Source organism: Hippocampus bargibanti, linkage group LG05, assembly GCF_051943395.1.
Source record: "Hippocampus bargibanti isolate YZ-2025 linkage group LG05, ASM5194339v1, whole genome shotgun sequence".
In the NCBI taxonomy this organism is placed as follows: domain Eukaryota; kingdom Metazoa; phylum Chordata; class Actinopteri; order Syngnathiformes; family Syngnathidae; genus Hippocampus; species Hippocampus bargibanti.
In genome coordinates this window covers 29,087,310-29,105,357 of record NC_142738.1, presented here as the reverse complement: position 1 = coordinate 29,105,357, position 18,048 = coordinate 29,087,310, and the positions used below count along the sequence as shown (strand labels likewise).

Sequence of the window (18,048 nt, the reverse complement as noted above, 5' to 3'; positions counted from 1 at the left end):
CATCTGGAAGCAGCGCAACAGGGGAAAAGTAATGAAAGGAAGCTGAAAGACAATTTTGAATTATGTAATAAGAATTCATGGACAAAATATAATTAGCATTAGTCCGTGATTCAGATATTTTTAGGCCAGCAGAGAAGGGATTCAGGCTTTGACAGTCCGCCACTGCTTTATACAAAACCTCTACTTGTTCAGTCCACGCACTTGGCTGTTATTTCTTGCAAATTATTAATCAGTCTTAAGTAGAGTCGAGAAAATAAATGAAAATACAAGACTCAAATTAAACGAAAGAAACTAAGACACAAATAAAAGTAAAAATAATTTAATTCCAATTGAGGAACCAGAGCAAAAACGACTGACGAGATCGAGGAGTCTAAATCAAAATAGATTAACTTTGTTGTTGTTTTTTTAATTTTGTAGAATTTGAGGATGTTGTTGGCAGTAAACTATTCTGAAAATGTTCAACAAGTCGTTTTTAATCGCGATAAGCTATTCATTATCTTTTTCATGACATCTTCCAGGATTCCACTAATGATGCAATATAATTTACGTAACAACCAATCATGGCCGTCTACTGCCTCAGTACTATCAGGACTCACTCTTTCAGTTTCCACATGAATAGCAATTTCCGGGATTCTTGTAGACCCAGCCTTTACTGTAAAACTTTGGTTTCTAAGAGAAATGAGAATATCTCAGAAATCCGTTTTTCGATCAGCTCTGGCTTGAATGCGATCATTAATACATCATATCCAATTACAACACGATTTGCTTTTAAATTCTGCCAGCTATAGACGATCTTTTTTTTAGGTACGATATGCGCATGCTCAGTACACGTGCTTTTCTCAGACTCCACGTCGGAACACGAGTAAGAGTTGACCAATCAGGAGCGGCCACATTGTTTGGAAACAACATTCCGTCTGAGCGCAGTTTAGACAACGTATGATAAGACGCATTTGAAACAGGCTAGCTCGTTCAATCGTGAAAAATATTGTCTCCTTGTTTCATTTTTGATGACGTAAAACTGTTTTTTGCACATACTGTGCTGTGAGATAATTATCGACCAAACGTGACCGCAAACGTGAGAAGTGGAAAAATGGACACGGAGGGCTCTCGACCGGAGACCATCGCTATTCTCATCAAAACACCCAGCCAGGCTGTAAAAGACCAAACAATCGAAGGAGTCCATCTGAACTGGACGGTAAAAGACCTCAAGACACATCTGTCGGCAGTCTATCCAACTAAAGTGGTGAGTGTTTTGAGGCGTTGGCTAACGTTAGCGGAAGCAGCTAGCCCGGTGTTGGAATGTCAAGACGAGCTGCCTGGTTGGCTTGGTCACGTGACAGACGCTTCTGAACAACTGTTACTTTTATTGCAGTTTCTCCTGTAGTTCCAGTTCGCGTACTTCAATTACTTTCATATAAAGACCATTGTTCATTGCTACAAAACAAACAAGCCTAAATGTGTATTCATATAAACACAACACTGTATTTGTCGATGAGAAGGTTTCTTCAGCCGTCCTCTGTACTTTTTTGAAGGTATATATATATATATATATATAAGAGGCTAAATATATATATATATATATATATATATATATATATATATATATATATATATATATATATATCCCAGACATGTCTGGACATTAGGTGGACATTAGGGATATATATATATATATATATATATATATATATATATATATATATATATATATATATATATATATAGGGCCGATACTACCAGTAAGACTTTAGTTCGCTGACGAAGCCTCTTGGATAAGAAGCGAAACGTCCGACTTCAAAAAAGTACAGATGACGGCTGAAGAAACCTTCTCATCGATGGACCACTCCTGTACAACTGAGAGCTTACACAGACGTAACACTGTATTTGGAATAGACTGTTGTGTCTTTTTTTCCTCAACTGCAAAAACAAATTCTGCCCAGATGAATACAGGTATGTAGGTCTAACCATATGATTGTTGAAGTCAATCCCCGCTTTCTTCGGTAGTAGGCTGGGGATACCCTGAACTGACTGCCACCTAATCACAGGGCACAAAGAAACGAAGAGCCATTCACGCTCACACTTGAGGGACAATTTTGAATGTTCAATCAGGAGTGTCCTGGATCAGCGATCCCCGAACTCCGGGCTGTGGACCGGTACCGGTCCATTGGTCGTTTGATACCCGGAAGCAGAGAAAGAATACATGATTTTCATTACTTCTGTATTATTCATTTTAAAATCGAAAGTTTTATTTTGAAAAGTTACCTACTACTACGACAAGTTGTCTTACTAGTTGTCTGTCTACGCTACAATATGTGACTCTGAACGCATGTCAAGGTGCACCTCTATGTCATGTGACAGGTTTACTCCTAAAATGAAACCCAGGCGCTCCATCATATGCGGTGATGGTGAGTTGGATGAGAATCAGAAAGACTTTAATAGTCCCACAGTGGTATTTGCCGTGTATCTTATTTTGAAGCGCTTGCATGCGCACTTGTATGCTTGCACATGTGTGATTAGGGCAATCGTGGGAGGTTGGTTGCTTCAAAAGTTGATATTCGGGCAAAACATATCACGTATCACAATTCTTGAAGATTATTTCAAATTCATGGAACAGGCAGTATAGCACAACAGTGGATACCAAGTATGTCTCACAGGATTGAGTTTCTTGATTTCACTTACCACTCGGGCCTGTGTTTTGTGGATACTACGGCTTCTTCACATTCGAGGAAAAAAAAATATTGTAAAAATCGTGAATTGTCCAGACATGATTATGAATATTTTATTTTTGCTGAAATTGACTTGACTAGCAAGAAATCCAGTGAGCAAAAATATGATCCAAGCCCTGCATAATCCTAAAGATGTACTGAAAATTAATGGACAGAACCACCCTGAAGAGAGGTCTCGCTCCGTCTGAAAAGTGCCTGGAGATTAGTGATATGTCAACAAAATGAATTGAATGAAGAAACAACATCACATTTTAACATTGCGTTGGGGGTTATGTGATTTCAGATTACTTCAAACTTCTACTTAGCTGTTCTGTAAAGTCTACCATATTTTCCGGTGTATATGGCACACGGGAGTATAAGGTGCACCCCCAATGAATAGTGTATTCTCAAACTTTTTCCATATATTAAGCGCACCGGACTATAAGGCGCTTCAGTAGAGGCTGAGGTTACGCACAACTTCATATACAGGGGGAAATGGAGTGGTGGTTGCTGACAGTAGTTGTGAGACCTGTTGTGCCTCAATATTACTTCACATATGAGGTGCACTGGCGTATAAGATGCAGGGTCGTCATCTTTTAAAGAAAATGACATTTTTGGTTGCGCCTTGTACACCAGAAAATACGGTAATTTGTCTGTGTCATTCTTTTCTTTTTATTTGTTCTCATCAGGCTGAGAGCGACCAGAGGCTCATCTATGCAGGCAAACTTCTACCCGACCATCTTCACATGAGAGACGTCTTCAAACAGGTATAGATATCTGAGTTAGTATTTGTGATTCTGCCCCTGCTGCTTCAAGGTATAGTTCACCAATGTGGAAAGTAAACAACACATGGGGAACTATGGAAAATTCAGTGAACAATCTCACACAGAATTTACTTTCAAGTGGATCATTTAACATTGGCCGATATGGCTGGAAAGTGTGTCTTCCAAACATTAATTTCACACAGGAAACCATTAAAAATGAGAATAATCCGTGCCCAGGTCCCCATAAAACATAATTTTCTACTAAACAAGCCTTAAAACTAAAGAAAATATACCAAATGTTTACGTATAATAAATGTGCTATTGGATTGTAATTACATAAATAAACTGTACCGTATAATAAAGTCGTTTTATTTACCTTTGTGATTGTTGTTGATGTAGTTGCCTCTTGATGATATCCGAGTGAAGTTGCCGTGCTTTCTTGCCGATAATACAGTAAAGTCTCGTTATATCGATATCGTTTATATTGATAATACTGCTTATTACGACACTATTTTCATTTCCCGTGTACATTTCTAGTCTTCTTATGTATAATTAGTTCCGTTTAGTACGATTCGTGGTTTTTACGATAATCCGGTTACTACTGTGCTCTTTTTCATCTCCCGCCGTCCATTTTGCTATGTTTGTATCGATACAAAAGATATTTAAGATAATTTGATATTTGCTTAGGGGTTTCTATACAGTACCACCATTATCGAAATCTGTATCGGTCGCGCCATCGGTCGCGCCATTGGTCGACTTGGTCACGTGACGTGTTCACTTGAGTTTGTTATGTGACCAGCTCCCGTGTAGCAGACGCCATTGTCATTTTCAGACGCCAGCTCGTGTGTAGCAGACGAGATTGAAGTGTTTGTGTTAAAAGGTAAAAATGGGAAGCAGAAGAAGATTGATGACTTTTTTTAAATTACATACATAATACAGTAAGATGTAAGCGTTGCAGTTTCCCTGTTGTGTATATGAATACAATCGTTTTTTGCAACAATGTTTATCGTTTTGTCTGCTGAAGCGTGGTGATTTTGAAAATTACTGTACATTCCACACTGTGTATAAAAGGACAACCAATGTCACTTTTTATTCAAATGCAAAACACCAATAAAAATGACTTAACGCCAAGACGTCTTGCATTGCTTGTGAATCCAAACAATGGCTTCAGATTCGGATAATATGCTTTCTTGTTACACATCCAGTTATGAATATGATTCAAATACACTGTAGTTCTGAAGAGGAAAGCATACATGTTTGCAATCGATTAAAGAATTATATGTGCCATTTTGAGGCAACATTGGGGGAACATCTCTCGCCCTCCCAAAAAAAAGAGGCACAAAATGGCGAGCTCATATGGCCAGCTCCGTTTCTTATATGGCGCTTGGATGCCCTCTTTTGGCGGCTTTTGTTAATGCAGTTCGGCGCAGGACGGATATATCGACAGTAGTATCAACATATTTTTCTAACTCCCGAGAATATCGATATAACGAGACTTTACTGTATCTTCATTAACACGGTCCCCTGCTTGCTGCTTTACCAAATCAACAGAAGTTTGTCAACCTCTTCTATTGCCTGAGACCGTTGCTTAGACAACACAGAAACACCCTTAGCCACACGTAGAAATGTGTTGTTGATGTATATGTTGATGTAACTTGCATAACTGAATAAGCCAATATTGCACAACACAGATAATAACTACATATAAATAACATAATAAATAACTATTAACATTTTTTTGTAATTGCCTGAGTTTACTTTGATGACTTGCACTGAATTGAATCAGCCAGGGATGCATAGTCCGGACCGTAGCTGCTGACAGCCAGCCTCAAGCACATTTCCAAATGTTCATCATTCATGGTGGAACGGTATTTGGACTTAATGATCTTCATGTTGGAAAAGGCTGAGTCACATAAATCAGTGGAGCCGAATAATGCAGTCAAGTTGGGGTACTTTTCCTGTGTGAGTAAGTTACAGAACTGTCCAACTCTGAACAAGGAGTCAGCTTCTTCAACGAATGCTTCTTTTACCATCTCTCCGTCTTGGAAGGACTTACTGTTTTTAACAATGGCGTGACTCACCCGCAACATGCTTCGGTGGCGACTTTCGCTTTTGAAGTATGTTGAGTGAAAAACGACTGCTGTCTGGACAACTGGGATCTTAGTTCGTCCACCGTTCTCTTTCTCAGATAGCTTTTCGGCGTGAAGGCAATGTCGTATTTTCGATGAACAGTCCGAAAATGGCCCTCCACATTTTCCCATTCCGTATGAAAGTAATATGTTTTGCCCCCTTACTTGGTCACCATATGTGCGCCGTTGTTTACGCATGCATGGCGACCTAAAGGTAAAAATTCAGTTGTCATCTGAATGGTTGCCCTGTATGTCAATCAAGTGACGGGACGTTTGATAGGCTGACAAATGTTTTTTTACTGTCACGCTGCGATCGACCAGTAGATCACAATCGACGTAATGAGCACCCCTGGCGTAGAGGCTTGAAACTCTGCACCGTGCAACCTCAATGACCCGAAAGCTACCCTTCAAGAAGAGTGGGATGCCATGCTTCAGCAGACAATAAATTGACTTGTGAGAACGTCTTTGTCAGAACTTAATCTATGCTCAAAGGCACGTCACGAGAAATTGAGACGTTGAGAGAAAGTGGGAAGATAACTGAGATGATTTGCTTTTGTTCAGGTACCCCATTGTATTTTAGAACTCGGGTCAACATATTGTGATGAAAAACTGAGACTATTTTGAGGGGGCGGAATTATCTAATGCCTCTCTTTGCTTTCTCAGACAGATACAATTCCCACACTGCATCTTGTCTTTGCCGTTAAGATGCAACAAAACGCACATCTAGGAGCAAGACCAAAGGTGAGAAGAGAATCATTGCACATGGTATTGAATTGCTAAGCTAATGTGGCACAGGTATATATCTCTCGCTCTGTGTCTGTCTCTCTCAGTCTCACTCTCACTCTCTCTCTTTTTCTCTATATCTGTCTCTTTCTCTCTCACTCTCACTCTTTTTCTCTATATCTGTCTCTGTCTGTCTCTCACTCTCTCTGCCTATCACTCTCACTCTCTCGCTCACTCTCTCTCTCTCTCTCTCTCTCCCCCCCTCTCTCCCTCTTTCTCTCTCTCTCTCTCTCATATATATATATATATATATATATATATATATATATATATATATATATATATACACACACACACACACACACACACACACACACACACACACACACACCTCGGTAGGTAGATGGGTAAATAGATGCATAGGTAGGTATGTAGATACGTAGGTGGGTACGTAGATACATAGGTACGTAGGTGGGTACGTAGATACATAGGTACGTAGGTGGGTACGTAGATACATAGGTACGTAGATACGTAGGTAGGTACGTAGCAGTGACGTGCAGTCAGTGGAGGCAGGTGAGGCAGTGCCTCACCTGTCATCATGGAAAGCTGTCATGGAAATATCAAATGAAAAAATAAATTAAACAGTTATATGTATTTAGTGATTTGTACTTTAAAGTTCTTGTCCATTTAACTTCACCGTTTTATATTTTTTTTCAAAATCGCTGAATTTACCGTTCAAATACTAAGTAGAGACGAGCGGTGACGTCATTGATGACGTCAGTGCCTCACCAGCCATGAACCTCACCGCACGTCACTGGTACGTAGATACGTAGGTAGGTACGTAGATACGTAGGTAGATATATAGTGTTAGGTTAGAATATTACAAGCTAATCTTAGCGTTAACAGTTACATTTAATCTTTTAATAATTTTGAACAGAATTAAATATTCTGCAAAACGTTGCACTTATTGTGCAACGTTTTAACCTAACAATTGCCGCATTCGTTGAAAAACCGCCAAGTTACTCACAGATAATTTAATTCTAGCAATTTGATCTAATACAGAATTCTGGGTCTCAGCTCCCTGACACAGAAAATATTATTGCGCCCCAAATCAGTAAGAGAGACAAAAGACTGAGACTGAGGAGCCCATATTTAAAGGTGTACCACATGCATATTCAAATTTGGCCCACACAAAGAAATCAAGTTCCCATTTGGTCCTTCTGGGATCTTGTTCACGTGTCTGCTCCCAAGGTAGTTCCCCGACTTCGAGGCGGCGGGCAAGGTAGATCAAAAGTTGTGTCCTGCCGAATTAGTGTTTGGTCAGTTCCTTTCATCTGCTTTGTCCAGCATTTGGTTATGTAGTCATTTCACACTTCCTTTGTGTCTGCCAGCCGGCTCCCCTTAGATCTTCTGTCACCTGAAACATATGTCTCCAACCAAACACCACCTCTTTGTTCTGTTATCTACCGATTACAAGCAAAGCTATATTTATACTGATCAAACTTACTATTTTAATGTTATATCTTGAGCAATGTTTAATATAGCTAAATAAATGTATCTATTTCCTTCAGTAGGTAGATACGTAGGTAGACACGTAGATCCGTAGGTAGATACGTAGGTAGATCCGTAGGTAGATACGTACGTAGATACGTAGATAGACACGTAGGTAGATACGTAGATAGGTTAGTATATACGTAGATAGGTCGTATTCCCCATTGCGGGACGAATAAAGGTATTCTGATACGTAGATAGGTCGGTAGCTAGATATGTACATAGATAGGTAGCTACAGTGGGACCTCGGTTTACGAAACCCTTGGCTTACGTACTTTTCGGTTTACGAACTTTTTTTCGGGATACACACGGAGCTGCCACAATGAGTGATGTGTCGTTCGTGAACGAGCCCATTCTCCAAACTAGGAAATGGCAGCGGACTTTTTTTTTGTCCTCGCCCGCCCCCAGTCGTCGGTTAAAGCCATGTGATTGGTCAAGAACCCAGCAGTTTAACCCCAAACATTAAAGAGACAGGCAGACAGAGAGAGAGAGAGAAAACACACACACACACACACACGAAAGGGAGAGTACAGAGCTTGAAACAAAAAAAAGAAAAGGGGGATAAAACCAAGTAAAATGGTGAGGAAATGGATAGAAAAGAGTGAAATTTGGACACATTTCAACTTTGATAGTTCAAAAGCAGAGTGTAGACTGGAAGGTTAAAGGACAACCGACGTCTCTGGACAAGTTGTGTTCATAATTTATAAAATGGCTTCGAATGAGTTCTACTGAGCGTATTTTACACGTAGATAGATACGTAGATAAATGGGTGGGTGGATTGGATTGGATATGCCTTTATTAGTCTCACAGTGGAGAAATTTACATTTCACAGCAGCAAAGTGATGAAACGAATGAAAGTAGAAAAACAAAATACATGAACTGCTGGAAAGGCAGCCACTCTCGCGGCGCCGTCTTGAAGTCAAAAGAACAAAAAAAAAACCTAAATAACAAATAATAATAATGGGTGGGATGGATGGATAATGCATATTTGTCATTCTTTCATTTAGGTGTCTTTAGTAGTTATTTCAAGGCAACACAAAAAATTCTGAAAAGCCTTTCGGCAATGGGGCGAAAAGTATTTTTCATCCAAAAAAGTAATTGCCGTCCTTTTTTATTTTTCTTTTAATCAAGTTAGGTGATGGCCACACCCAGGCAACATTTTCTCCAGATTAAAAAACAATAATAATAAATCACTCAACATGATGTGAAAACAAAACCTGACCTGAAATATAAATGCTGTAAATATTCAAACACGTCATTCAGGAAGTGTGCAAATCCAGTATTTCATCGCCACAGTGCATTTGATAAACCGTTTGATATCAGATGATTGTCCTTTTGTTAGAAGATGCCTTTTTTGTTCGCGTTCTTTAGGTTCAGGAACAAGGCCATCTCTCTAGTCCCAGGCCAGAGCCATCCTCTGTCTCTTCAAGTAACACTGCCGAGCTGAGACAGAGGAGGCCGACATCTTCAAGTTCATCCGCCACTCCAGTCAACACACACATGCCGTCTTCACCCGCAGGAGTTGCCGCATGGTCGGATGCTAACGCGTAAGAAAAAAATTGTAATACAAACGCTATTGCGCCGGTCAGTATTTTTAGATGCACCTTTGAGTTAAATGTCCAGGCTTTCAATTGTTTACATTGTCTGAGTGGATTTGAAAGTTTCCCTTCATTATTTTAATATTGAGCCATTGAACATCTTCATCTTGCCTTTGTTGACCAATATTATAGTTTTTACCAAATAATTAAAGGATTTTTTTAAAGACGATCATGCGACTTGCAGCAAGATCTTTTTGAAAATTGAGATCAAGAGTCTATATTTAGAAGCCGGAAAGGAAAGCAGGTGTTGAAACATACTGCTGACCCAATTTGCATTCTGGAAGGTGTGCCACCATCATCTTTACAACACTTGATGCCTTGAGTCTTGTGTGTATTACACAACGCTCAATTCATGTAGCTTCGAATACTTCTGCCTGTGTGGTTAAAGCTAAACACATATGTGGCGGTGTTGGCCAGATGGTTTTGACTTGATAATGTAATTGACCCCCTCATTTCGTCAATGCAGGAGTGGAACACCCCAAATGGCTCGACCGGCATTTCCGGGCTATTCTCTGTACAGCCCCCAACAACTTCTGTGGCTTCAACATGTCTATGCTCGACAATATTACATGCAATAGTGAGTTTATTTCCTCATTACTTGAAAGGGACTTTTCAGATATTTGTGGTACAATCCCAGCAGTTTACTTCTCTAAATTCAGTGGGATAAAACCTTGAGAAGTTCACCACTGCCTTACTCTGGTGTCTCTTGTGTCTGTCAACATTGATTTCACAATACATCCAGTCAAGCTGATTGATGACGCAGTCGCACCGACAGAAGAAAATGAATAAATTTGGCCAATTTTTGTGTTCTCTTACTTGACAGATTTGCTCGAGATCATACTTTAAAATGTAAGCTCGGGGAAAAAAATCAAAAAGGAAACAACTCCAAAGACATGAGAAAAAAATATACAGACATCACTAAAAATGACAACCTTCAAAAATGTTTGCAAACTAGTATTTTAAAAATCAAAAGTGAATCACTAATTTTTGATTTTGCTGCATCATTCCAATATTTAACCCAACAACAAAGACATCCCCTTTTTTAATCATTTTACACCTTTTCACTCGATAAGGACTATGAAGTTTGTTTATGAACTAAGCAACATTTAAATGTAATTTTTTTTCTCCAATTTTATATCTCTTAAATTTGATTTTTAGAATGCAATGAGTAAAAAGTTTTATTAATCATACATGATGTTCTTGTTCTCAAAACCACAATTGCATTTATTGGCCCTCAACTATGCACAATGGCAAAATGGAGGAAAACTAAAGCAATAATGAAGTAGAAGGCTTTATGATTAAAATGTCTGCTAGAGCCTTCGATAATATTTCTCTTGTTTTTTTAGACATTTACCTTTTATTTAAATTAAATTGAGTGTGTTTTTTTCCTCATAACTCTCTAGGAATTTTACTTAAAAAGTTTACAACAGTTTACAAACTCAATTGGTTCCCAGAAAGTGTGTGTGAGGCGAAAAGTTTGTCTGCCAAACATTAATTTCCCATAGGAAATCATTAAAAATGAGAATAAATTACCAGGTTCCCATAATTTTCTACTAAATAAGCCTTAAAACTACACAAAATATACCTTATTGTATGTATAATAAATGTGCTATTGTATTGTAATTAAAGAAATAAACTGTACTATATAATAAAGTCGTTTTATTTACCTTTGTGATGGTTGTTGATGTAGTTGCCTCTGGATGATATCCGAGTGAAGTTGCCGTGCTTTCTCGGTGATAAGACCCTCCTCACACGGCCCCCTGCTAGCTGATTTTCATTAATCCAAATCAGCAGAAGTTTTTCAACCTCTTCTATTGCCTAAGACCGTTGCTTAGACAACACAGAAACACCCTTAGCCACATGTAGCAATGGTCGACTTAGCATACAGGTACTGGGACGTTAAGTCACACAAACGCACACCTCGTTCGGGTTTTTCGATGATCTCCTTCTTCTGCTCAACCGTAATTTTGTTTTTTATCCTCGTCGGCTGAACACTCGCCTGTGGTGGGGTCTTTTTTGGTCCCAAAAAAGCAAAAGTATCCACTTGATAGCAAACCACAATGCACTCAGAGAAGGAGGGTGTGGAAAAGTAGTCCGGCTACCATGGTGGCGCTGTTCGGCCGTGTGGTTTGGTGTTCTTCCGTCAAAAACTAGTCCACCAGCCATTGTGGCGCTCCGTGTGTTTCCCAAAAACTCGTTCGTACGCCAAGATTAGATTGCCGAATTTAATGTTCGTTCGTTAGCTAAAGCATTTGTAAACCGAGGTATCACTGTATTGTAAAAGTACTTTTGGTAACTGTCAAGTTTTAGTGATATTTGTGTGTAATCTCAACAGTCAAGCAGCCATGGTAGCAGCCGGCAGCGGCCCCTCCATAGCCCCTGCAACTGTTGGCCACCACCCACCCGTACCTGCCCACCAGGTACCCGTACCGGCACCCATCGCCAATCAGAACCCCATCGACAACCTGCAACCAGCAAACCCGAACCCAGCGCAGGATGGTGCGTTTATTGACCCAGGCGTCGCCAATCAGAACATGCAAATGAACGCTCAGGGGGGACCCGTAATGGAGGATGAGGAAGCCATCGAGCGCGACTGGTTGGACTGGTTATACTCTGCGGCGAGGCTTGGTGTTCTGCTGATGATTGTGTACTTCAACTCCAACCTGAGTCGCTTCCTACTGGTGATGGGCACCCTCTTCCTCATGTACCTGTAAGTGAACTTTGATCACCTTACCTCTGCGGGGACACAACACACACATTATGTTCCAGCAATCCCAAATTGTGTGACGTCCGTTAAATTTCATCATGTAATGTGAGAGTAAAGGAAGTCTACTCATGCTTAAAAAAACTCCTTTTCAGTAGTGTACCATGCCTGAATGTCGCACTCAGTGCTGAAAATGCGCCAAACAATCATGTCAGGTGTGTCCAAGCTTTGTGTTGTCTTTCCACAGGTCATTTCTTTGCAATTAATCTTAACAGATAAGTGTTGGAGCTCTGGGACTGAAGAGTGAACAGTTGATATCAATATAAATGATTGCATTTTTTTTTACCGAGTCAAGATAAGTAAAAGTGTTGAATGCATTTCAGTAGGCTTCAATGTTAGAAAAAAATCATGATCATGATTTATTTGAGAATAAAATAATACATTGGTGCTTTGATTAAGCACCACCGTTATCAATTTATCATATTTATCAATGGGCTAGTATGGGATACCAGGGATTGCTTTTCACGTAAAGTAATGAATAAACGTGTGTTAGGAGGACAACAAAGGTTCTTTGTATCGTTGAATTTAGTGCAAAGGAAATGTCTTGAATCCTTGAAAGTTCAATTTTAAGTGTAACCTGAATAGACTATGAGAGAATAATGAAGTCAGAAATTTGGACAAAAACATACCGAAGTAACACGGCCCGGTAGTCGAGTGGTGAGCACGTCAACTTCACCGTGGGTTCGTTTCAGCTACTGTGTTAAGTTTGCATGGTCTCCTCGGGCACACGTGGGGTTTCTCCGGGTACTCTGGTTTCATCCCACATTCCAAAAACACGCCTGGCAGCCTGACTGAACACTCTAAATTGTCCCTCGGTGTGAGTCAGAGCGAATCGTTGTTTGTCTCTGTGTGCCCTGCTGGCAACTGGTTCAGGGTGTCCCCTGCCTACTGCCGAAAGACGACTGGAATAGGCTCCAGCAACACCCCCGTGACCCAAATGAGGATCAAGCGGACCGACAAACAAATGAATTAGACAAAAATAAACCTACCCCTAAGTACAGTACTGTATTAGCAATTGGAAAAGAAAAACAAATACCCTTTTGGCCTCTTGGGGTCTGTGTGGTGCTATGAATGAATGAAGTCCAGGTTTCCAATGAGAACAGAAGAAAGTTGCAATTTCGTTCAATTTAAACTCATTCACTGCCAGGCGATGTGCAAATATATGTTCACTACCAGGGTTTTTGTCATTTTTACTCAAATTGCAGGTCCCACAGAACATTGAGTTTTAGGACTACATAAACATTCAATGCAGTGTAAGAAACCTTAGACTCTTCTTTCATCAGAAAGAAAGAGTCAATTCCGAAGTTATATGGGTCTGAAATTATCTGAGCTATAAATGGCGGCGGCTGTCCAAAATACAATAGATACATACTGATTTATATTGCATTTGAACAGCTGAAGCTGTAACAAAGCACTAACGTGGACAATAGGCAAATGCTGCCCCATCGTGGAAGGGATAAAACATTGCCAGAGGTCTGACCAACGCTTTATCGTCACCCCCGCAAGAAAAACCAAAACCTGAACACATTCGGGAATGGTGCTCTACGTCATACTTTTCAATTCCCGAATAAATTTAGGAATGGCAGCGAATGAGTTAAAGTGATTGGTTTTTGGGCAGATTGGGAAAAATGTGTGCCTTTGAGTGCCGTTATCTTACCCGTGCGTAGGTGTTGCCACAGCGTTTGAGTGTGAAAAAGTCGATTATGTCCTATCAGCATTTGAATGGGATACTTCGTTGAGTTTAGCATTAGCTCTCATGAGCTTTTTAAAAGCAAAGTACGTTTTGTGTTGAAATGCACAATTGTGTTGCAATGCTGAAATGCACAATTGAATTGTGTTGAAATGTGTGTTGAATTTGACTCTAATTAGAATGTGCTTAAAGGATGCTTATGTACAGAAAAATCACATACTTTGTTAAAAATCAGTTAAAAAGGCACACTCATTTCAATTGAAGGCTTTAATATTGTCTAGTTAATTAAATAATGGACTCTCGACGAACCAAATAAAAAAATGGCTGCTTTAAATCCAAGTATCACACAAAGGGTTTTATCATACATTTAAGTTTTCCTCTTTTTAAATGCATTTACAAATATAAAAATACAGTTTGAACTGCATGCACATGATTGAAAAAAAAAATACCTTGGCATAAAACGACCCTGAAATGAATGCTTTTATCCCATGCTCCATTTAGGCTTGAGCCATGTCATTGGTGGCTGATAATAACAACCTTATCATTGCCATGGTAATTGAGTTTGAGTTGGGAAAAAGTCAGTGTGGCCAGGTGTCTTTATCTGGCTTTGCCAAGGTTATCATCACTTCTTAACAGCTTGACCATGTCCTGCAAACATTTGTTTTGTATTATGTAACCCACACCCACTTGTGTCCGCATACACGCAAATTCTCAAGGACAAATCACATCATGAGACATTTTGCTCATTTTGTATTTCATTTTCCAATCTACTCTATCCTCACAAGGGTCCCAGGGGCGGCAGGAGCCTATACTAGCTGTCTTCGGGCAGTAGGTGGGACTCACACTGAACAGATTTCCAGGCAATCACAGCGCAAAGAGACGAACAACCATCCGCGCATACACTCTCACTTAGGGACAATTTAGTGTTCAATCAGCCTGCCATGCATGTTTTTGGGAAATGGAAGGAAAACAGAGTACCAGCAGAAAACCCACGCAGGCAGAACATGGCCACAGCGTGGATGCCCACATGTCGCTCATATACAGTATACAGATAACATCCGAGTTGCGACCGACGCCAGTTACAATCACCCGTACTTGCGACCACGACCGCCAGACCCTTTTTTTTTTTAAATTCTACGCCTGGCATCGCAACGCGCAAGCAGCCGGTATGCAACGCATACTACAATTTTGACCAGCCAGCATGTCACACACAGGCACAGCAATCTACTGCATGACTACACTCAACACAATGGTTATACAGTGCCAATACCATCTGGGCAACATCTCCTGTCGTACTGTACACAGCCAGTACCATCTGGGCAACAGCTCCTGTCATACTGTACACAGCTTTTTTTTCCTTCGGCATCCGCCTGAGTCCGAGCGTGTGTGCCGGATAACCTCTTCCGGCCGTCAGCAGATAGTTATACAGTAATACAAATTCAATAATATGAATTATAAAATGATAAAAACGACACTAAAAGGTAAGGATAACATTTATAAATGAACTGTACAGTAAACAGTTTTGTATACATTACATGGATGGTTATACAGTAATAAAAATCGATAATGTGAAATATAAAATGATGAAACAACACTAAAAGGTAAGAATAACATTTATAAATGAACTGTACAGTAAGCAGTTTTGTATACATTACAGGTACAGTAATAAAAATTGATAATGCGAAGTATAAAATTCTAAAAATTACACTAAACGTTCTAAAATTTATAAATGAACTGTTAACAGTTTGGTATGTAATAGTATTCAATAGAAAACATTGCTGAGAAACAGCAGATTGACATCGTATACTATCTCGTCGTGTAAACATTACGTCGGCCATTTTGAATAGATTTCGACTGGCGACCGTTTTATCGGAACGGAACCCGGTCGTAACTCAGATGTTACCTGTATATAATTTATGGGTTTTCAGTCTTTCATAGAGTTCTAAACAGGTGTTCAACCTTCAATTTAAGAATGTCACATAGTGGAGTCATTTGAATTTTTTTGTTTCTTGGATGTGTAGCCATACCACAGGATGGTTCATCCTTAGAAGACGACAGCCGTTCCAAGTCCCTAACCACCTGCAACCGCCCGAAGTCCAGCACAACCAGGAGAATGAGAACAGAATCCCAAATCCCGTATGTAGAGTTCTCCTGTTCATGTTGACTTGATGATAAATTCACTCAATCATTTCTTCTTAAAACCATCATGTGTTCTCAGGACGCTGAGCCTGCCGAAGAACAGAGGGAAGTTTCCGCTGAAGCTGAAGATCCAGATGAACGTGAACCAATACCGGCTGTGCTGGTGCCTCCGCACAGGGTATCAGTCATGTGGACAGCCTGGGTCTTTTTCAAAACCTTCTTCGCCTCGCTGATACCTGAGGTTCCTCGGGGTATGGCCAACTGATCTGCTCAGACAAGATCATCCCAACCTACTTGAGGTGCAGTTTGCCATTAAGTTATTCTCATTCACAATGGAAGCATAACTTCCAAGTTGACCAAAAAACAGTCATCATCTGCACAGGTAAGGACATAAATTGTCATTTAAATTCTAACCAAAATCTTGCCGTACAAAATGACATTTATGTTGCTAAACAAATGCCGCGATGAATATGAGGTTGGGGAGTCTGTCAACTGATTGTGTGACTGATTGGGCACTTGTGAAGCTCCAAGCTGATGAATAACTCGGCCTGTGCAGAGATTATAGCCTGGTAGCCTCTTCATCCCAAAAATCGACCCAATGTGTCAAAATGAGATGGTTTTGAAAACCAAGCGTCACTTTTTATTTCATGTACTTCTGTTGCATGTTAAAATAAGTGGATGGGACTACACTGTGTTCTGTGTGTAAAGCAGAAAAATAAGGTTCATCAATGAGTACCAAGAACTGTAAAGTGACAGTTAAAAATCCTGACTAGATACATACAATATACATTGCTATGCATAAATTAATTTTACACAACAAGAAGAAAAAGTGTAATTTTAATCCAGTAAGATTCACAGAAGATCACGTTGTACAGAAGACTGCTTCTTTTTGCCCTGTGTAAATTCTCAGTTGGCATGATGAGAATACTGTGTATATACCTTTAGAACGCACTTTAATATGATATGCAGGCATCTTCACACAAGGGGGTTTATTTGCATAGTTGTTATTCAAACAATTATTTATAATAGAAATGGTCGAGACTGAGATTCGGCAGGTCGATTGAAATCTGTTTCAATGCTTGTGAATATGGGGTGGAGGAAATACTATATGTTCTTTACTTTTCAAATGACTTTAAAGGCCTACATATTGACTTGCAACTCTTTCCAACATTTCCTCATCAGATATTGTTGCTAATCATGTGTGATCATTGTTGATGTTGTGCTATCAGTGCTCCAAGAATTGATAGTTCACTCGCCAATGTTCATTTTCACTAGTCTACAGATGAAATGTGCTTTTTGTCCCCGGTAATTGATTTCTATGTGGGGCAGTGAGCCCCATTCTCTGGCTTTATAACCCTGGTGAGGGAGAAAATTTTGTGGCCTTGGTCACCATGTACAGTATCAATGAACATTTACTCAATGATGTTAGATTGAGTTGAATTTGTATGTTGGGAATACTTGCAACAAGATGCAATAAACTTCTTAACTTATTTGTGGTTGTTCTTTCTTAGCGCCACAGTGTGATTACACTTTTGATTTCCCCATTTCCAACGGAGCAGAGCAGTCGAGCACCAGCGGAGGCATATGAGGAAGCTAACCGGCGTTAGCGATTCAGTGCTTGGATAGCGGAAGTTTGATGCATGTTTACTCATTTAGTCACACTGCATGCTAACTTTCACCTCACCTGGTGAAAGAGAGCAATCGCCATATTAGTGGATTAAACCTATTGGACAAACATCCACTTTCCACCGTGTCATTTTTTACTCTGTAGCGCTGTCGGAGCTCTCTCTCGTCACCACATCTCTGATGTTCGTGTGCTTGTTCAAATTATGCCGCTGTCGCTCACCCTCCTTTTGTGTGTGTGTGCGTAAAACCTACCCCTCTGTCTTCTACCACGGATTTTAACCAATCACGGGCGGCTTTACGGCTCTTATAAGCGGCTTCATATACTGGACAAAATGCCGCTTGTGCGCCATCTTGTGCAT

At 40.0% G+C, this 18,048-nt stretch overlaps 1 protein-coding gene across 2 annotated transcripts; it reads left to right on the top strand.

The window, feature by feature from the left end:
• The first annotated feature begins 874 nt into the window (after positions 1-874).
• On the top strand, positions 875-17,553 carry herpud1 (homocysteine-inducible, endoplasmic reticulum stress-inducible, ubiquitin-like domain member 1). 2 transcript variants are annotated; one of them, XM_088997629.1, is made up of 8 exons: positions 877-1,243; positions 3,395-3,472; positions 6,262-6,339; positions 9,244-9,419; positions 9,937-10,047; positions 11,806-12,180; positions 15,946-16,060; positions 16,143-17,553. In XM_088997629.1, exons 1-8 carry the CDS (start codon positions 1,091-1,093, stop codon positions 16,326-16,328), a joined length of 1,272 nt encoding a protein of 423 aa, XP_088853755.1. In that variant the 5' UTR covers positions 877-1,090; the 3' UTR covers positions 16,329-17,553. The 2 variants fall into 2 exon arrangements, with proteins under 2 accessions (XP_088853756.1, XP_088853755.1); XM_088997630.1 differs by lacking the exon at positions 9,937-10,047 and having other exon boundaries at positions 875-1,243.
• Positions 17,554-18,048: the final 495 nt, after the last annotated feature.